Source organism: Rousettus aegyptiacus, unplaced genomic scaffold (assembly GCF_014176215.1).
Source record: "Rousettus aegyptiacus isolate mRouAeg1 unplaced genomic scaffold, mRouAeg1.p scaffold_m13_p_12, whole genome shotgun sequence".
Taxonomy (NCBI): Eukaryota; Metazoa; Chordata; class Mammalia; order Chiroptera; family Pteropodidae; genus Rousettus; species Rousettus aegyptiacus.
In genome coordinates this window covers 27545331-27563089 of record NW_023416287.1, presented here as the reverse complement: position 1 = coordinate 27563089, position 17759 = coordinate 27545331, and the positions used below count along the sequence as shown (strand labels likewise).

At 40.0% G+C, this 17759-nt stretch overlaps 1 protein-coding gene across 6 annotated transcripts in view; it reads right to left on the bottom strand.

Annotated features, from left to right (window-relative positions):
- The window catches only part of PLCB4 (phospholipase C beta 4), a 370645-nt gene that overhangs the window by 112844 nt on the left and 240042 nt on the right, over window positions 1-17759 (bottom strand). For all 6 annotated transcript variants that reach the window (XM_016126462.2, XM_016118339.2, XM_016134383.2 and 3 more), the window contains one exon: window positions 17341-17484. In XM_016126462.2, the coding sequence (XP_015981948.1) occupies window positions 17341-17484 (144 nt within the window). The remainder of the gene's footprint in view (window positions 1-17340; window positions 17485-17759) is intronic.

Sequence of the window (17759 nt, the reverse complement as noted above, 5' to 3'; positions counted from 1 at the left end):
TGAAGATTCTGCATTTTTTTCCTGACTTAAAAAATTTAAGTGGATTCCCAGTCAAGATGGCAGAATAGGTAAATGACTTCTCTTGAGATCATATCTAAATTACAACTAAACTACAAAACCATCACTGAAAATTGTCTAAAGTCTAGTTGAACAGAAGTCCTACAACTGAGGACATGCAGAGGGGGCTACCTTGAGACTGGTAGGAGGGGTAGAGACAGAGAACGAGCTAGTCTCACACATGACCTGGCAGTTGAAAATCAAGAGGGATATCTTGGCTGTGAAGGTTCCCCTGAGAAGCAGGGAAGTGGGGTTGGGAGAGTCCCAACCTGACCCAGGCTCCAGGCGAAGGTTCCAGTGCCAGCAAAAAGTACCCACAAAATTTGGATGTGAAAATCCGTGGAGATTGTGGTGAGTGAGACAGAGGACTGTAGGAGTCCCAGGTGTTCCTCTTAAGTGGCCAGTGCATGAAGTATCCACTTGAGGACTCACTTTGAGCTTCACTGCTGGGGCAGCAGCTCCAAAGGCACCAGGGATACACAGGGAGGAACTGAATTGTCTGGCTTTAGGATAGGCCTGGAGGGACAGCTTTCTCCCAGACACAGGCGCTGACAGAGGGCGTTGTTCCTTTGTTGAGCCTCCACACTCCCAGCATGCAGACATAGGCAGCTTCCATATCTGAGCCTTCATTAACCTGGCTAACATCATTCGCCCTGCTTTGGTGATTCCTTGGGACCCTGTCCCAATCAACTTGTGGGTCCACACACAGGACAAGCCTTTTCCATACAGATGGTCTGTTTTGGCTCATGCTATGGACTTGTCTAAATTCTCTCAAAGGTTCGCAAACCCCAAACAAGCAGCACCTGGCCTCAGTGTGCCCCAGACCTCTTGCTGAGCAGCCCCAAGCCTGGCTCTAGCAGCAGTTGGCCTTGGTTCATGGACTGGCCTCTCCAAGCCCAGCATGTGTCTCATGACAGATGGCCTGGGCAGGGCACAAGCTGCAGTTACAACTTGGCCTGAGACAGCGCTCCTCCCAGAAGGCCCTGGGGTGGCATGCCAGGTGGCCAGCTTTGGACTGAACCAGAGTACAACCCAGGGCCACATCACAAGATACAAGAGCCCCACTAAAGCAAATCCTGCTCTGTAGGGTCAGTCCCTGCACAACAGCTCCTCCACTGTAGTCATGACCAGTCCTTATAAATAATCAACCGAGGGTCAACCTCTCCCATTGATCTGTAAACAGCAATCAAGGCCAAACCTTGACAGGAGGGCACACACAACACACACCAGGGACATACACTGGCTCGGATGACCAGAGAGACTGCACTACCGGGTCCCATAGAACACCTACTGCATAAAGTCCCTCTACTAAGACTGAGAGACATAGCAGCCCTACCTAAAAGAAACAAACACAGGGAAGCAGCCAAAATGAGGAAACAAAGAAACATATCCCAAATAAAAGAAGAGAACAAAGCTCCAGAAAAAGAACTAAACAAAATGGAGACAAGCAATCTACCAGATGCAGAGTTCAAAACACTGGTTATAAGGATGCTCAATGAACTTAGGAAGAGAGTAGATGGATTCAGTGAGAACTTTAACAAAGAGATAGAAAACATAAACATGGAGATTAAAAACATCGAAAAGAACCAATCAGAAATAAAGAATACAATAACAGAAATGAAGAATATTTCAGGAGACATCAACAGTAGATTAGATTAAGTAGAGGATCAAATCAGTGATTGAAAGGATAAGGTAGCAGAAAGCGCCCAATGAGAAGAGCATCCAAAAAAATGAGGATAGTTTAAGGGGCCTCTGGGATAATATCAAGCATACTAACATTTGCATCTTTGAGGTACCAGAACGAGAAGAGAGGGAGCAAGGAATTGAAAACCTGTTTGAAGAAATAATCATGGAAAACTTTCCCAGTCTGGCCAAGGAAATAGACACACAAGCCCAGAAGGTGCAGAGAGTCCTAAACAAGATGAACCCAAAGAGGCCCGCACCAAGACACATCATAATTAAAATACCAAAAGTTAAAGACAAAGAGGGAATCTTAAAAGCAGCAAGAGGAAATCATAATTGAAGAGGGTATGAAGGTTGCCACTCGAGAGCAGACTTGTCTGGTTTTGTTTTTAATCAATGTTATTGAGGTATATAATTTATATATAATAAATTGCCTATGGGCTTTTGAATCAAACTTTTCAAATGATAACTAACCACCCTTAGGATAAGTCCTATCAACTGACACTCTTCGATTTTTGAATTTTCATTCCCCTGTTTTAGATTAAAATTCATACACACACATCTCACTGTATGTGCTAAAGTATTTTAAAGAAAATTGCAAGCATTGTGAAAAGCAACGCAGGGAGCCATAGGAAAGTTGACTGAATAGATGTTTCATAGCCACAGGACATGCAGGAGCTGGGGATGTTGCAGGATCTCAGGATGCAGCAGGAGACGACCCTATGGAAGCTTGTTAGAAGTAACAGCTTCCCATGGTCCTGAGAGAGGTAAGCACAAAATCCAGACGGTCCTGGTCTGGGAGGCCTGGTCTTCTTGGGAAAACACTTATTAGATAATCTAGTATAGTAACAAGGAAAAGGTCCATTTCCCAGAACTAGGGCACATGATCAGAACACCACTTGGGCCACCAAACGTCCAGTGATCAGGCCTCAGCACCAAGACTAGAGCCAATGAAGCAGCAAGAGTAACTGGAGGCTGAGTGCCAGCATTCCTGAAGTCTTGGTCTCCAAGGCATTTGGCCTTGGTCTGAGGCAGAGCCCACAGATTATAAAACCTCTGGGTAGAAGCAGGAGAGTGGAGAAGCTGGTGATTTAGGTAGGACTTGACCAAGAAACAGTGATATTTTGCCTTCGAATGTACTTATCTAGAGCGCTAAATCCATTCTGAAATTAAATAGGAGTAGATCTACCAATGTTTGTATATCACAGACCAATTTCTACAACATGTTAAGAAGAAAACATAAAACAACTTTTCTCTTTCATTTCAAATACCATCTGTCACAGGAGAGGACACTGGCTTTACAAAGGAGAGAGAGAAGAGCAGATAGAATATACTGAGTGTCAGTCTTACAAGATCTCGATAGCAGGTGTTGGAAACTCCCTCATGCCACAACAGAAGGCAAACAGGCAGACAACGACAGCAGTGATGGTAAGAACAAATCGGGCAAGGAAACCTGAAAGTCACCATAACTGCTCCTCCAAGAGAGAAGCATGCAAAGTAATGAGATAGTAAAAAATTTAACAAAGGAGCTAAGCTTGCAATCCTAGACAAATTCAGTCAATAAACCCAGGATGAAAGGTAAAATTAATGAGCCTTTGATAATGACCAATACCATACTATTGAAACTGGTAGCCAACAGCAATGGGGGTTTTGGGGGAGGAAAAAAAGGAAAATCTGTAGAGAAACAACCCAATGGTAATTTTGAATGCCCTTGGAAAGTCAGTAATTCTCATAAAATTTTCAAATCCAAAGGAGGACTGAGAGGAGAATAAAGAGAGAGCAACTAGGGACTTTTTTTTTCTTGATATTGCCTGAATGTGTTCCAGAAAATACAAATTTTTCATCTCCTGTTCTCCATCCACAAAGTTGAAGAAGGTTAAAGAAGGAATGTATTAAACATCATCTGCTTCTTAAATCACCTTCAGAGCACAGCAAATGAATATTTGGGCAGGAAATAAGCGGCCATATATGAGTATGTGGGGCTGTGTTTCAAATATAGATGTGGATGGGCCTGGATAATATGCTTTCCCGGTACAAATTAGTTTAGTCACTCACAGACGGTCAAAACAGTCTGTCAGTTTGGCTGGTTATCTTGACAACACTGGGTAAGTAGCTAGGTCAAAAAGGACCTCTAAATAGTCACAAGAAAAGAGAGGACACTGTGCTGTTCTGGTCGTCGCTCAGAAGCTGGAGTGTCAAATTTCCGTACTAGATGGGATTCTAGTCATTACAATTTTTAAGAGAAAATCCTCACAATGCCTAAGCCTGATTCTGTAGATACCCTGTAACGATGTCCTATTGGACCTATAGAAACTCGTCTCAAATGACCATATCTCATTGCTGATATCTACTCCAATAAGCATACTATTGAAGGGAATCAGGATATGGTACCCCGAAATATGCCACTTTCTCATAGGAATTATTTTGAGCTAAAGCCACCTGAATCCCTGAAATCCCTTATCTGCCTAAAAGTAGAACCTCCTCAAAGAACTCAGTTGTCATAAATCCCCACCTCAGGAGCAATTCTAATCTTTTGTTCTGGAAGATGAAAAGTTGGCATAACATCCAGACAGAAATCATCACAAAACTATCACATCTCCTCTCACTTCCCCTAACGGCCCATTAATCTTTCTTAAAATCATTTGCTCTCCTGTAAGTGATCTTTCGTCCCCTTCTCTTTCCCCTGTTAAGATGCTATGTAAACTCTCAAATCTCACTGTTCCTTTCGATACCATTCACTTCCTTCTGTGATGCCCCATGTATGCAATATAAAAAAATTAATAAATTAAATACAATATTAATAAATGTCTACACATTTTCTCCTGTTAACTTGTCCATTGTCAGTTTACTTTGCAAACCCAGCCAAAAAAAATTATATATACATATATACATTCAGAACATATTCAACCTACGTTTACTTGTGCTGATTTTGGAGAAATAATATTAGACGTTCTTTAGTGCCTCAGAGTTCACAGGGTACTTCCATTCCTACAAACCCCAGAAATCATTCAAGAAGAAAATGAGGTATTTGGTGGGCAAGGGATGAGTGAACGGCTGGTGAGTTAAAAGGTGGTTATGAAGTTGTTTCTTTGGCCGATGCTTGTACTTATAATCCCTGAGGTCACAGCCCTCCTACATGTACCAGCTGACAACACTGACAAGTTAAATTATGCCAAAAGGAACACTATTTCAACATGCAAACAAATGCTACCTGCTGAGGCTCTGTGATAAATATAACCAACTCTTGCCCAGGCAGCATCAACCTATTTATTAGCTCAGGCACATCAAATCTGCATGTAATCCTATAAACTAAATAGAACAGGTACTAAAAAGAATCTAAATTAGTGTGTCTGTTTCATTACCTAACATTCTATCCTTTACAGATAGAATGTACTTTCCTGTGCCAAAAAGAGGGAGGGAAGGGAAAGAAGAAATGTGGCAGCAGGAAAACAGAGACAATAATAAGAATATGTATGAGAAAAATGAATAAATGAACACTTGGATTTCACTGCTTTGATATTGCTGGAAAAATACTGGGCTAAATAACATTACTGGATGACTTTTTCCTGTAAAATAGTCAATCTGAAAGATTTTCATCTGTACCCTTTCAATAGGCCAAAATGAATAAGTAAATAAAAGTTCGAGAAATAGTTGACTAACCAACCCACTTCTTGCTGAGATTGATATGAGAACAGTAACATTTCTGAGAGAGTGCTACCTTAAGCAAATCCAACTAAGTAAGGCTTTCTCATGTTTACTTGACCAGGGAACCTCCCATAAATGTGGACTTTTGAGGAATCCATTCTGTGAACCACCAACTTGAGAGGTGCTGTCCTTCCAAAGTACTACATCTCCCAAAGATAAGAGGATGAAACATTTACCTTAAGAAGTACAGTAAAGCCATACAATGCTACGGGTGGAAGTGGCTGTTCCCCAGCTTGAGAGCTGCAGCATAGGGTGGTGGGAGAATGCAGGATCTGGAGTGGACCTACTTCCTGGGTTCAAAATACCAGCTCAGCCACTTACTGGCTGTGACCTTGGGCTAGTTACTCAGTCCTCTATGAAATGAGAATAATAATCATACCAATTCCATAGAATTGTTGTGAGAATTAAATGACATGATACATGTCAAACATTTTGAACACTGTCCGGTACTCAATATACACTAAAAAACATTTCATTTCTGTTGTTCTTATTATTATAATCATTAGGGGTCTGTAAAGGGCCAGGTAATAAGTATTTCAGGCTTTGGGGGCCACATATGGTTCTGTTGTACAGTTTTATGTTTTGTTTTGTTTTAACAACGCTTTAAAAACAAAAGCCATTCTTTGCTCGTTGGCCTTAAAAAATCAGGTTGAGGGCTGGGTTTGGTCCAGGGGCTACACTTTGCCAGCCTCTGATTATGTTTATTGAATTCTTTGCTCCAGATTATAGTGCTTGGAGGCTACAGAGCCTCAATTCAGGTGAGGTGTCCTATCCATGTCCATTTGCAGCCCCTTTTAAGATTATACCCCTAAAATTAGAAAACATACAAACATGTGTAGGCCCACGTTACACATACATTGTGTTCACAATGCTGGTTTTTGCAAGCAGTAAAAACTGGAGCTTTGTGGTAAATGGAGAAGCAATTTAAAGCTAGTGACATTTTTCTCTCCCAGAGGCCAAGAGGTGAAATCCAAACTTCATATTATGCTTCTGGTACAATTAGAGTAATTCATTTTGCATTCCCTTGGTGGAGTCATTTGATAACACTTGTAATTAGGGCAAACTGAGTTGCTGTGGGCTGGGCCTAGAGCATAGAGTCTCTTCTTGGAAAACCTGTCAAGTTCATGAAACACAACAGTGAGAGAGGCCCCAGCAATGAAAATACGTCCCGGGTGAAGACCATGGCATTCTGAACAGAAGCGCCCAGAAGGCGGGATGGTTTCTAAAGAAGCACGAACCTGTAACACTAAGAAAACTGACCTCAGAGGTTGTGGGGGATTTACAATTACACTGAGCTCCAGAAAAGATTTAAGGACCAAAAAATGTACATGGAAATAAATTTTTAAATGTTAAAATACAACATATTAAACTATAAACAGCATGAATCCAATTGTGTATAAAAGAAAACTGTGTGTGAATTAAAAAGATATTAGGGTAATTGGGAGGTTGGGGGAAGGGCTAGAGGGGAGTCTAATGGGCACAACTGCTTAATGGGCATGTGGTTTCCTTTGGGGGTGCAATGGTTAAAACTAGATAGATGTGGTGGTTGCACAACACTGAGATACAAAATGGCACTGAATTGTTCACTTTAAAATAGTTCATTTTATGTTATATGAATTTCACTTCAATTAAACAAAGACAGAAATGGGGGAATGCTCTCTAGGAGGGGTTTATTTTTTTGTTTACTCTTCTGTACTTTCTACTAAAATGTAGTGGACAAATGAGCTCTGCCATGAGAAATACTCCTTTTGCATTCAGAATACACCAGGAAACAAAAACAGGCGATCCATGCAAATGTTAAAAATGACTTTGCCGGGATGCTCAGTGTTGCTGCAGACCTGGGTGTTAAGTCACAGGCTCCTTTCTCACTCTGTTCCTCCCACTACTGCAAGGAAAGAAACCTCACTGAGGCCACTGACAAAACTCCATGAAAACAACAGCCAAACTTTTCTGGCTCCAGTGTCTAGGATCCTAAACATGCATTTTGACAAGGACTTTTACTTTCAAGTAAGTCTAGTGCTAAGAAAAATGACAGTAAAAATCCACATTTGATTACTTAGGAAAGGAGAGGTTTTCAAAAGAAAACAAACAAAGGTGGCTGTTGTCAGAAAGTCAGGGGGCTAGTGATGCCGAACACAGGGACATGAAGGTCAGGGTTGGCCCCAGAGACAAGCCCAAGGGGCCCCCAAGTACATGTGACTGTCTTTGTACTATACGATCCACAGGAGGTCCTGTGACATACACAATTAATTCCTCGGGGAACATATTTTAAACAAATTCATTGTCCTTCCCCCACGACCCCAAAGTAACCAGGCCCTCAATTTCTGATAACTGTATCATCATACTCCCAGTTAATCAGACTTAAAATCTGGTCTCTATCTGAGCTTCTCCTCTAACATCAACCCAGGAACAAATCCTCCTGATTCCACATTGCAATGTTTCTCAGACATTCCTCCTTGGGTAACTGGTTGAAGCCAAGAACAACTGTTTTTCTTGTATTCATTCTATCTCAGTACCTATCAAACTTTAATGTGCTAAAGAAGTACCTAGGGATCCTGTTCAAGTGCAGATTCCCCCCCACCCACTGGATTTATTGAAATATAATAGACAATTAGTTGTTCGTATTTACACTGTACAATTTAATGATTTTTTTTTCAATTATAGTTGGCAAACAATAATATACCAGTTTCAGTTGTACAGCCTGGTGATCAGAGATCCACATAACTTGCAAAGTGATCACCCCACTAAATCTAGAACCCTTCCCCCTTACATATTTATTACATTCTTGACCACCTTCCTCATGCTATACTCTACATCTCCATGTCTATTCTGTAACTATTCATTTGTACCTCTTAATCCTTTTGTCTTTTTTTAAAAAAGCAGGTCTAGAGTAGCACCTGAGATCCTGCCTTTCTAACAAGCTCCCAGGTGATGCTGCTGGTCCAGACAATACTTTGAGAAGCCGTGCTCTCAGCCATGTTACTACCATTGGTTAATCTTAGAATGTAAAGATCATGGTGCATTCCTCCTACACTGCAAGTAACCTTCTGTTACTTCTCTAGAATCTTTGGGACAGATTCCACAAATATCACAGCTTTGCACTCAAAGCAAGTCACTGTCTTAACCTAAATGGCCAATTTCCCAATAAAAAGTGTTCACGCCAGTCTTCGCACTGGACCCGACAGTACAAGTCCAACATTCCTCTGCTTCTGAATCTCTGCTCGTGTCCTAACTCCCATTTGCACAGCCGTCACTCTTCTGGTGACCTGTGCACTATGGATATCGCCATAACGTGACGAGCAGGCCCTCTCTCTTCTGGGTGCAATGTCCTGCTTCTGTCATGGACATACTTCTCTCTCCTTCCCTCTCCAAACACAGAGCCTCCTACCCTAGTAGTTTGACGACAACTGGCCTCAGGGATGGTGATGTGATTCACATTAAGCTAATCTAGGGACTTCTATGGTATACAAGTATTTTATCAAAGCAATTTACCTGTACTCTCCTTGACATCTAGTACACTTTTCTGCCCCCCCCACCGCTCCCCGAGAAAGATTCCTTAAGTCTTACAGGACAAAGTAACATCAAGAGTTGCTTGGTACAACTCCCTTTTTTTTTTTTTTTTTTTTTTTTTACAAAGGAGGATATAAAAGGCTAAGTAGTAGAATGACTTGTCTGAGTTTAGAATTCATTGAACAATAATTCTTGGACGAATAGCTGAAGAAAGGAAGGAAAAAAAGACAAAATGGGAATCTTCATTTAAAATGTCATTGAGGTAAACGTATTAATATTAGCATTCGTCTTGGCGTAAGTGCATTCATGCTGTATGCGGACTGATGTCTAGAGCTAAGGTTCTAAATGATTCAAAGACGTGTTTGTCATTTGACACACAGCACTTTAAAAAATGAATATATTCGTCAACATTTTAACATTAGGAAATTTCATGTGAAAAATCCAGAGGTCCGGTATCTCATGAAAAAAAAAAAACACCACCAACAGCAATGTAGCAACTGTAGGCCCATGTTCTGACAGTTGTTAAATTGTCTGGAAGTAAGAGGATGCTGCCCCACAACACCCCCGCCGGGTGGTTATGTACATGGGTACGTGCGCTCCAGTTCACTAAAGTCTACATGATTCCCTATCTGTCTTCACCTGGCACTTTTTCATTATTCACATCGTCTCTGTGCCTCCTGTAGGTATCTGAGGTTGCAACTTCTGGTCTAAAGAAATTACAACTTTTAGTGATAAAGAGATAAAAACATAATTTCAGAATTCAGAAAGTGCTACCATGGATGAGACCCTGAAGTACTGGATTTGGGGGCAGATGTCTTGCAAGAGCAAGATGAGAACCAAGGAGCAAGAATGAAACGTGGTTGTGGGAGGCCCAAAGAGACGGTTTTCACGCTACAGATTCACAGCCCTTCCAAGGCAGAGAGTTTGATGGTGCTATATTCAACCTGGCCATAAAACAAATGAATCCTATTATCTTATTTGGCAAGAAAACACCTAGGTGGGCTAAGGCATTTAAAGCTTACAAATACACACCACTCATCTGCTCTGATCACAGCTCTGTCCTTAAGAAACAAGTCCTCACTGACTTGTTTCCCATGAATTCAGAATGCTTTAAGGAAAAACAAAACAAAAAACATGCCAACTTTCGGACTTGGAATCATGAAAAAAAAAAAAAAATCACACACACACACACTATGCCAGACTTGAGCCTCAAAAAACTGTGAGGCAATGTGGTGAAAAACTGGAATCAATTACTATACTGGGGCTTGGGTGATAGATAGGAAACTCAGATTTATAGTTTAGCTACTTTAGCATTCAGCAGGCATTGGCTCAGGAGTCTGGGCAGCAGACAGGGAAGTTAATGTAAGTTTTTGGTGGGTTCTGCCAGAGAAGCAGGATATAAGTGCTTGCTATTGAGCCTTTCCACGGGGCAGTGGTTCTCAAGCTTGAGTGTGCATCAGCATCACCTGCAGGGCTAGTTTAAACCCAGGTTACTGATTAAGTAGGGCTTGGGCAGGACCTCAGAATCTGCGTCTCTAATTTGGTCCCCGGGTACCACTAGAGCGACTGGTCTGGAAACCATGCTTTGGGAACTACTGGCATATATAATACGATTAAAACTACATTTCAGGAAATAGCATTTTAAGAGGGGGTACTTTGAAACAAACATTTCTATGGTCACGGGAACTCTTCTTGATTGTGCTTTTTTGTGTTCTCACTTAGCGAATTCTAATCAGTGGAATAGATAGCTCTAGAGAATTACCTGTATGCTGTAGTCAGTCAATTTGGTAAAAACTTGTTTGGGCTCAAAATCATTGTGATTTTTGGACTAAATCATTTGAATGTTAAGTCAATGGGAGTCAAACTTCACCTAGCATCAGAATCACCTGGGTGAATAAACTGCTAGTTAAAATAATTACTGGGTTCCAGCCCCAGAATTTAAGATTCATTCAAAAGTATCAGTAGAGAGAATTTGCATTTTTAAGAACTTCCTGGAGAGGCCTCTGATCTGATCCCCTACAGTAGCTCCAAGCTCTAGGATGGGTAGAGAAAGGAGTTAAGAGGAGGGATCTCTGTAGGGTGTTAGCAAAGCCAGTAGGAGGATCTGAGGAAATGGGGAACATACTTTTTTTCTCCAACAAAACAAAGAATAAACCCTTTCCCCAAGAGCTGTTGCAGTAAGCCTTCCACTTAACATAATTCAAGTTCAGCAAAAAAGTTGATTTTGACATTCAACCCAATTTACTAAAATAAGATTTTATAACCTGTAATAAACTATCTGACTTTATCTTTCTTGTACACAAAAAGAACACATACCATTTTGTAATTTAATTTCTATAGTAGTTATTCATGCACTTATGTCATGACTTGGTTAAAATCTAATTATGGAGATCACCAAATATTTACAACCCGCATAAAGTATAATGAGTAGTCTGAAAATCATCTAAACTCAATCTAAATCTTTGCATTTTGAACCTCATAATAGCAGCTTATTTTTGTAATCAAAGGGAAATTCAACTTGGTATAAAATAACAGACTTATTTGTGGATATTTTAAATGAGGGTTGCATTTCAAGCTTATGTACAGTGACTCTGTGATTCCAGTTTGATGTGCAGCACCAGCTGTAACTTAATGAAAGACATGTGAACTCTCTTTAGCTCGCCAGAGACCAAAATCCTTACAAGCTAGTTGCATTCTGAGAACAAATACATGAAAGAAACTGAATTGCTTTTCTAACTAAAGAAAGTTGTTATTGTGTTCAGTATTATTTATGTAGTTTATGGTAACAGTGGGCAAAGAGAGGAGCATGATTCAGAAAAAGAAAGCTTTATTACAGCTTAGAAAAAAATTGGAAAAGACCTTCACTTGGCTGCTTTTACTCACAGGTGTTTTAAGCCACATGACATGTGAGGCTCATCAATGATCCACAGGTACACTGTGTTTGAGGAAAAAAATGCCGGCAACTTGTTAGCTATTTCTTTTAATAGAGAGTTTTTAAGGAGAGGAAATGAAAGCTAAATTTTCTAACGGAAGTAGCAGGAATGATTTAGGTAAGCAGAAAATAATGATCTAAATTGGAAACAGGCCAAGACACCAGGGTTAAAACCTCTAGCCTTGTCATGGACGCTTAGCAACAGTCCCATTACATCCTGTAAAGTGACTCTAAAAATAACACCATGGAATCCCAGACCTTTTCTACTATCACTGAACCACATTTTCCAGTCTTCAAGTCCAAAGATCACTTTCCTTGGGGTTAAATCGTAACAAGCAACGTGTACAGCATTAACAGTTATACATATTTACCACCTCGGTTAGAATTTATTGATTCGGTCAACATGAAGATCTCAATAAAACTGGATTTATTGAGTACTCATTAAATGTCGAGTACTGACTGTTCTGGATGTTGGAGATGCCACAGTGAAAAGGACATTGCCTTCATGTAGAATGAGGAAGACAACGAATGAATACATGGGATGTAAACAGTGATCGGTGCCATGAAGAAAAATAAAGCAGGATAAGGAGTTAGGAAGCGCTGAGGGGGGTGGGACAGGGAGTTCGCACGAAGGTGATATCCCAGCAGAGACCTGAGAAGTGCGAGGGAGAAAGCACTGCATGTAACTGGGGAAAGAGTCGGTTCCAGGCAAAAGGGACAGCACACGGAAGTCCCTGAGGCTGAACAGAAATACAAGGAGGAAAGAGAAAGATGAAGACAGAAAGTGGAAGGGAAGGGAGGGTTGCTTCTTGCAGGGCCTTGTAAGACTCGGAGGGTTTTGAGCAGCTGAATGATATGATCTGAATTACAATTTAACAACACCCCTCCAGCTGCTATATTGAGACTACATTAAAAGGTGCAAGACCAAAGACAGAGAAACCAGTTAAGGGAGAGATGATATTGGCCTGGATCACACTGTAGTAATGGTGGTGGTGAGAAGCAGCTAGATTCTAGATATGAGTGTTTGATAATGGACCACGCAACTTGAAATTAGTGAGTAAAGGGTGAAAAGCTTGGATTTGCACTTAAGTTTGCAGTACCATTAGGCATATAGATTGTAGGGGAGAAAGATCTACAGACTTGAGCTCAAATCTTCCAAAAGCATACAGTGGCAAAGCAAGCTTATTATTCTTTAAGCAACAATGGCAGCTGAAGAAAATACAAGATGAGCTACAAAGATGTCTTTTATACTGGTGTCATCTTTTATTGAAAAAAAAAAGCACAATCATATTTTCACAGTCATATGTACTGGAAAATATTTTGTATTTATTTGAAACCTCAACCCTAAGAAACTCAGATTTCATGTAAAATTTTTATCGACTCTTAAAATACCCACTTGAAATAAGGAAAAAAAGTCACAGGACTGCTTTGAGAAGCGGAAGCACGAAGAAGGCGAACTGGCCTGCTTAAAGTAAGGAAAGGTTCCTCCATGTGAAAGCTGGTTCTCCCGGGGAGTACACGGAGTTGAAAGCTGGCCCAATTTGTCTGGATTACATGTTAGACTAAGTGAATTTTTCAGAATGGTCAGATGGTAAGTGTCATAAGAGCTAGGAATTGAGAACAGACTGAAGAATCTCATAGGATAAATACCCCCAAGCAAGTTCTATACTAAAGATTCTCTTAACTTTTTTATATTACCTGTTGGACCAAGGCTTGTCCCATGTTCATAAAACAAGCAAAACACCCTCACATCCAGGGGGCGCTGACCTCACAGTTAATAAGCTATTTTCCAATATTGTCCCCTCTTGCTCTCACCCTGCATGGTTACCCTGAGTTACTTAGCTTTGTTTCTAAACCAGTTTATGTTCGTTGTAATAAAAAAACTACATGAATCAACGAAATATGCTTGTGGAAAGAAAGAGGTGGTTATTTCTCTAGCCGAATATTTTAGAAAGATTTCTTTAAAAGCAAGTTGCTAACACTTTTTTTTTTTTTTCCTTGAATTCTGCGTGAACAAGACAACTAAAGGATTAGGGAAAGATGTCATACAATTGTAGGATTACCTACTCCCACTGCTCCCTGAGTGTCTTTGAAGTCTCAGTTCCACTTTAATGAAACCAAACTGGGTATCTGAGAGAGTGTGTTTTATGGGTGGGGTACAGACAAAGAATATGTTGACCCCAATCAACAGACCCATACTTAATGAGAACACTTTGGCCTTAACATTAAAAGATTGACCAAGAATTGAATCACAATTACATGCTTCAAATCAAGTTGTTTAAGGTACGTATATGTTATTTTAAAAAATGACGACTTGCTTTAATTGACTTTTCTGATAAACCGACCAGGAATACAGCTGGCTCAGAGGGCCATATTCTATGGTGTCATGATTCTAGGCTCGCAGGCTGTACTCACGTTACAGTGGTACCACAAGCTGTGTCACCAACACCATTTCAGGTACACTGGGAGATCTCTACGTTTCTCACTTGACCTGATTTAATTTATGAATTCGCCAACACTTTGACCTGAAGTAATCATATTTGCGTGTTTGTATAAATCCTCTCATTTTGACAGCTTGTGTGTTTCATTACAGATAATAACACATATAGAGGAATGGGAACAAAATGGCAGTGGTGGGAAAAATGTTGTCAATGTTGGAAGTGGTCAGTATTTTGATCTAGATTAATACGGTGCTTTAAGGTTTACATTCAGGAAGTAGGCAAGATTATCCACATACATGTATACTTAGTAAAAAATTTTTTTAAATATCTTCTCCAAGTGTTGATCAACCAACAACAGGACAGGCTCTAATAATATGGAATATCTAATTTGGACAGTGAGATTTATATTTATATATTACATTATTAATGAAATATAAAATTCTAAGTAACAGTTCCCAGAAGCTGAAACATTTCATTTCTTTAATAAGAGGAAGAAGTTTAAATATTGAGTTTGAACTGAAAATCCAGTAAGGCATTAGTTTATAGTCCTTACTCATTTGGCTAGCTAATCTTAAGTTTCAGTGACAATGATAGTAGAAAAAAACTTATCTTCATGTATATATCCCTTGGCTCAAACACATATACACTCATCAGTAGAGGTTTCAGAACCTGGTTCTTAAACTAAATGGACCAAGACTGACAGCAGTCAAACCATGGAAGGCAAAATAGTTATGTGATTTACTGAACTGGGCCATCTTCCTGGGACTGTACTTGCTCAGGGCACAAGTGGGGTGGGTAGCATTACATGGGAAATCAGAAGTCCTGAGTTTCAGGTTGGACTCTGGCCAAGCCTGCTTGTAGTCTTTCTTAGATGAGTTCTTTTAACTCCTTGGCTTCATCTCACCGGAAATTGAGGTGGTAGAAAGCCCTTCCTAATTTCCATTTCCAGCTCTAAAATTCTGTGACCTTGGGATCATAAGAGCTAATGCACATCAAGGTCTTCAATGAGAAAGGCTGTACATGAAGCACTTTCCATGTAATAACTCATATAACCCTCATGGTGATCCTAAGAGCAGATATTCTGGTATAATTCCCACTTTACAGACCAAGAAAATGAGGCACAGAGAAGCAAGTCGTGTGTCTAAGTCACAGAGCTGAGCAGTGGAAGAGTAAGGATTTCAGCCCAGGCAACCTGGTCCCAAAGCTCAGATTCTTAAGCTCATACCTCATCATTCTGTTTCTTGTAATATGACAAATTGACAAAAACCAGGAATCAAGTGTACAGGAGTGTCATTTTTCAAAATTTCAGGTGGCTTAATATCTGCATGTGATTAATAAGCCTTTTTCTTCATGGGTGGTCAGCATGGACTTCTAGGTCTGAATGTCGCAATTGCAAGTTGCAACTAAAAAGACTTCTACAGTACACATGCAGGCTTGAACTACGAGAAGCAGGAACAATGCTCCTTTAGATCAGTAAGTTCAAGAAACCATTCAAACTAGGTGTTGATTTGAGCAAGATAATAAAAGATCTTGAAGGTACTGCAAAATCTATTTTCCCAAAGCTAGGTGACCAGGAACAATACCACAAAACCAGCAAAACCAACAAAGGAAAGAAGCAAAGGCTCTCAGGTAACATGGAGCATCTATTCAAAGGGTTGGTGCTTCTCAGACTTCACTGCACATATGAGTTGCCTTGTTAAAAATGAAGGTTCTGGTCTGGGTGGGCCTGTGACTTTAATGTGTAAGGAGCTCCAAGGTGAAGGCTCTGCTGCTGGAATATGAACCACACTTTAAGTGAGCGTAGAACAATAGTCTTTATCATCTTGGCATCTAGAGAACTCAAATCTGCCACCAGTTAGCTCTGGGTCCAGGGTTAAGTCTTCTAACCTCAGTTTCCTCCACTGGACATTCCCTTCTAGCTCTAAAATTCAATATATCCAATGATAGCTTTTGTCTTTCAACCCTGAAATGAGTTTCTACTTGTAATACTAATAAGCAGAATAAAAATGAAATGCCTCCCATATCCCCTTAACCCAGATCTCTGTAATGGAGAGCAAAGGCTCAGGCCTCTTCACACATATTACAGAAAGATAATAGGAGCTCTGTTCAGAGGTAAAACTACCCTGAAAACAAATGACTTGCAGAAAAATGATTTAAATTTGAGACTTTCTTCTTTTTTGACCAAAATATCTTTGAGACTTGCTTGCCAAGGTAACAGTATACTGTGTATGGTATTAAAAGATGGATTGTACCCAATACTTTAATAACTTATTAGGTACATGAGTATCTCAACCATCTAGACCTGTACTGTCCAACATGGTAGACATTAGCTATATGTAGTTATGAGCACTTAAAATGTAGCTAGTCTGAACTGAAAACACACATCTGATTTTGAAGACGGCATGAACAGAAGGATGTAAAACATGTCACTAATAATTTTATATCAATTTCATGTTAAAACAACAGTTTGAACATAATGGGTTAAATGCAGTATTTTATTGAAATGAACTTCATAGTTCCTTTTTATTTTTTAAATGTAGCTGCCAGATAAATTTAAGTTGTATCTGTTGCCTGTATTTCTGCTAGGCAATGACGATTAGTCCCTTGCTACTTAAACTGTGGTTGTCAGGCCAGCAGCATCCACAACAACAGGGAGCTTGTTGGAAAGAGAGAATTTTGTCCCCACCTTAGATCTATTGAATGAGAATACGCATTTTAACAAAATCCCAGGTGACTTCTGTGCACATTCAAGTTGGAGACGTGCTGGGCTAGTTTTTCCTGCCACACATCGCAGGTTGTTGGTGTACGTGAGTGACATGCTAAAAGGGTATTGTGCTTTGCTGAATTTTCTATACCAACATTCCACCACGGCAATGGAAATATTTTTTTGAAAAATTTTAAATAATTGTACAATTAAAATATATATCAAAATTATATTATACATAAAAAATTGTGGGTACCACATAAACATGTATGATGGGAAAGGAAGGGAGACTGTTTCACTGAGGCTACCTTAGTTACTTCTGGATTCTCAGCCACCATATAAGTGAAACCGATGTTCACCAGATCTGCGCCACTGCAGACACAAACTATCCGCCCTTCCAGATCATTTTCGGATTTTCCAACAGCTTCAAGAGCAGCCAGGATTTTGGGATCCTATATGTAAATAGGAAAAAATATGTTAGGTCACAGAGCATGGAGAAAACATGGTAAAAAGAAATCACATTTGACAAAAAACAAATATACGTGCACACATAAGGAAAGTGTTTTGTTTTCTTTCTATCTAAAAGACCAGATATCTAGCGTTATTCTAAAACTTGTCAAGGTAAAATATATAACACAACACATTGCTTGAAATCATTTGGTCAGAATGGTAGTATAATGTTACCGACTTAGAAAACCAGATGGGAGGGTCTTTCTTTATGAAGGAC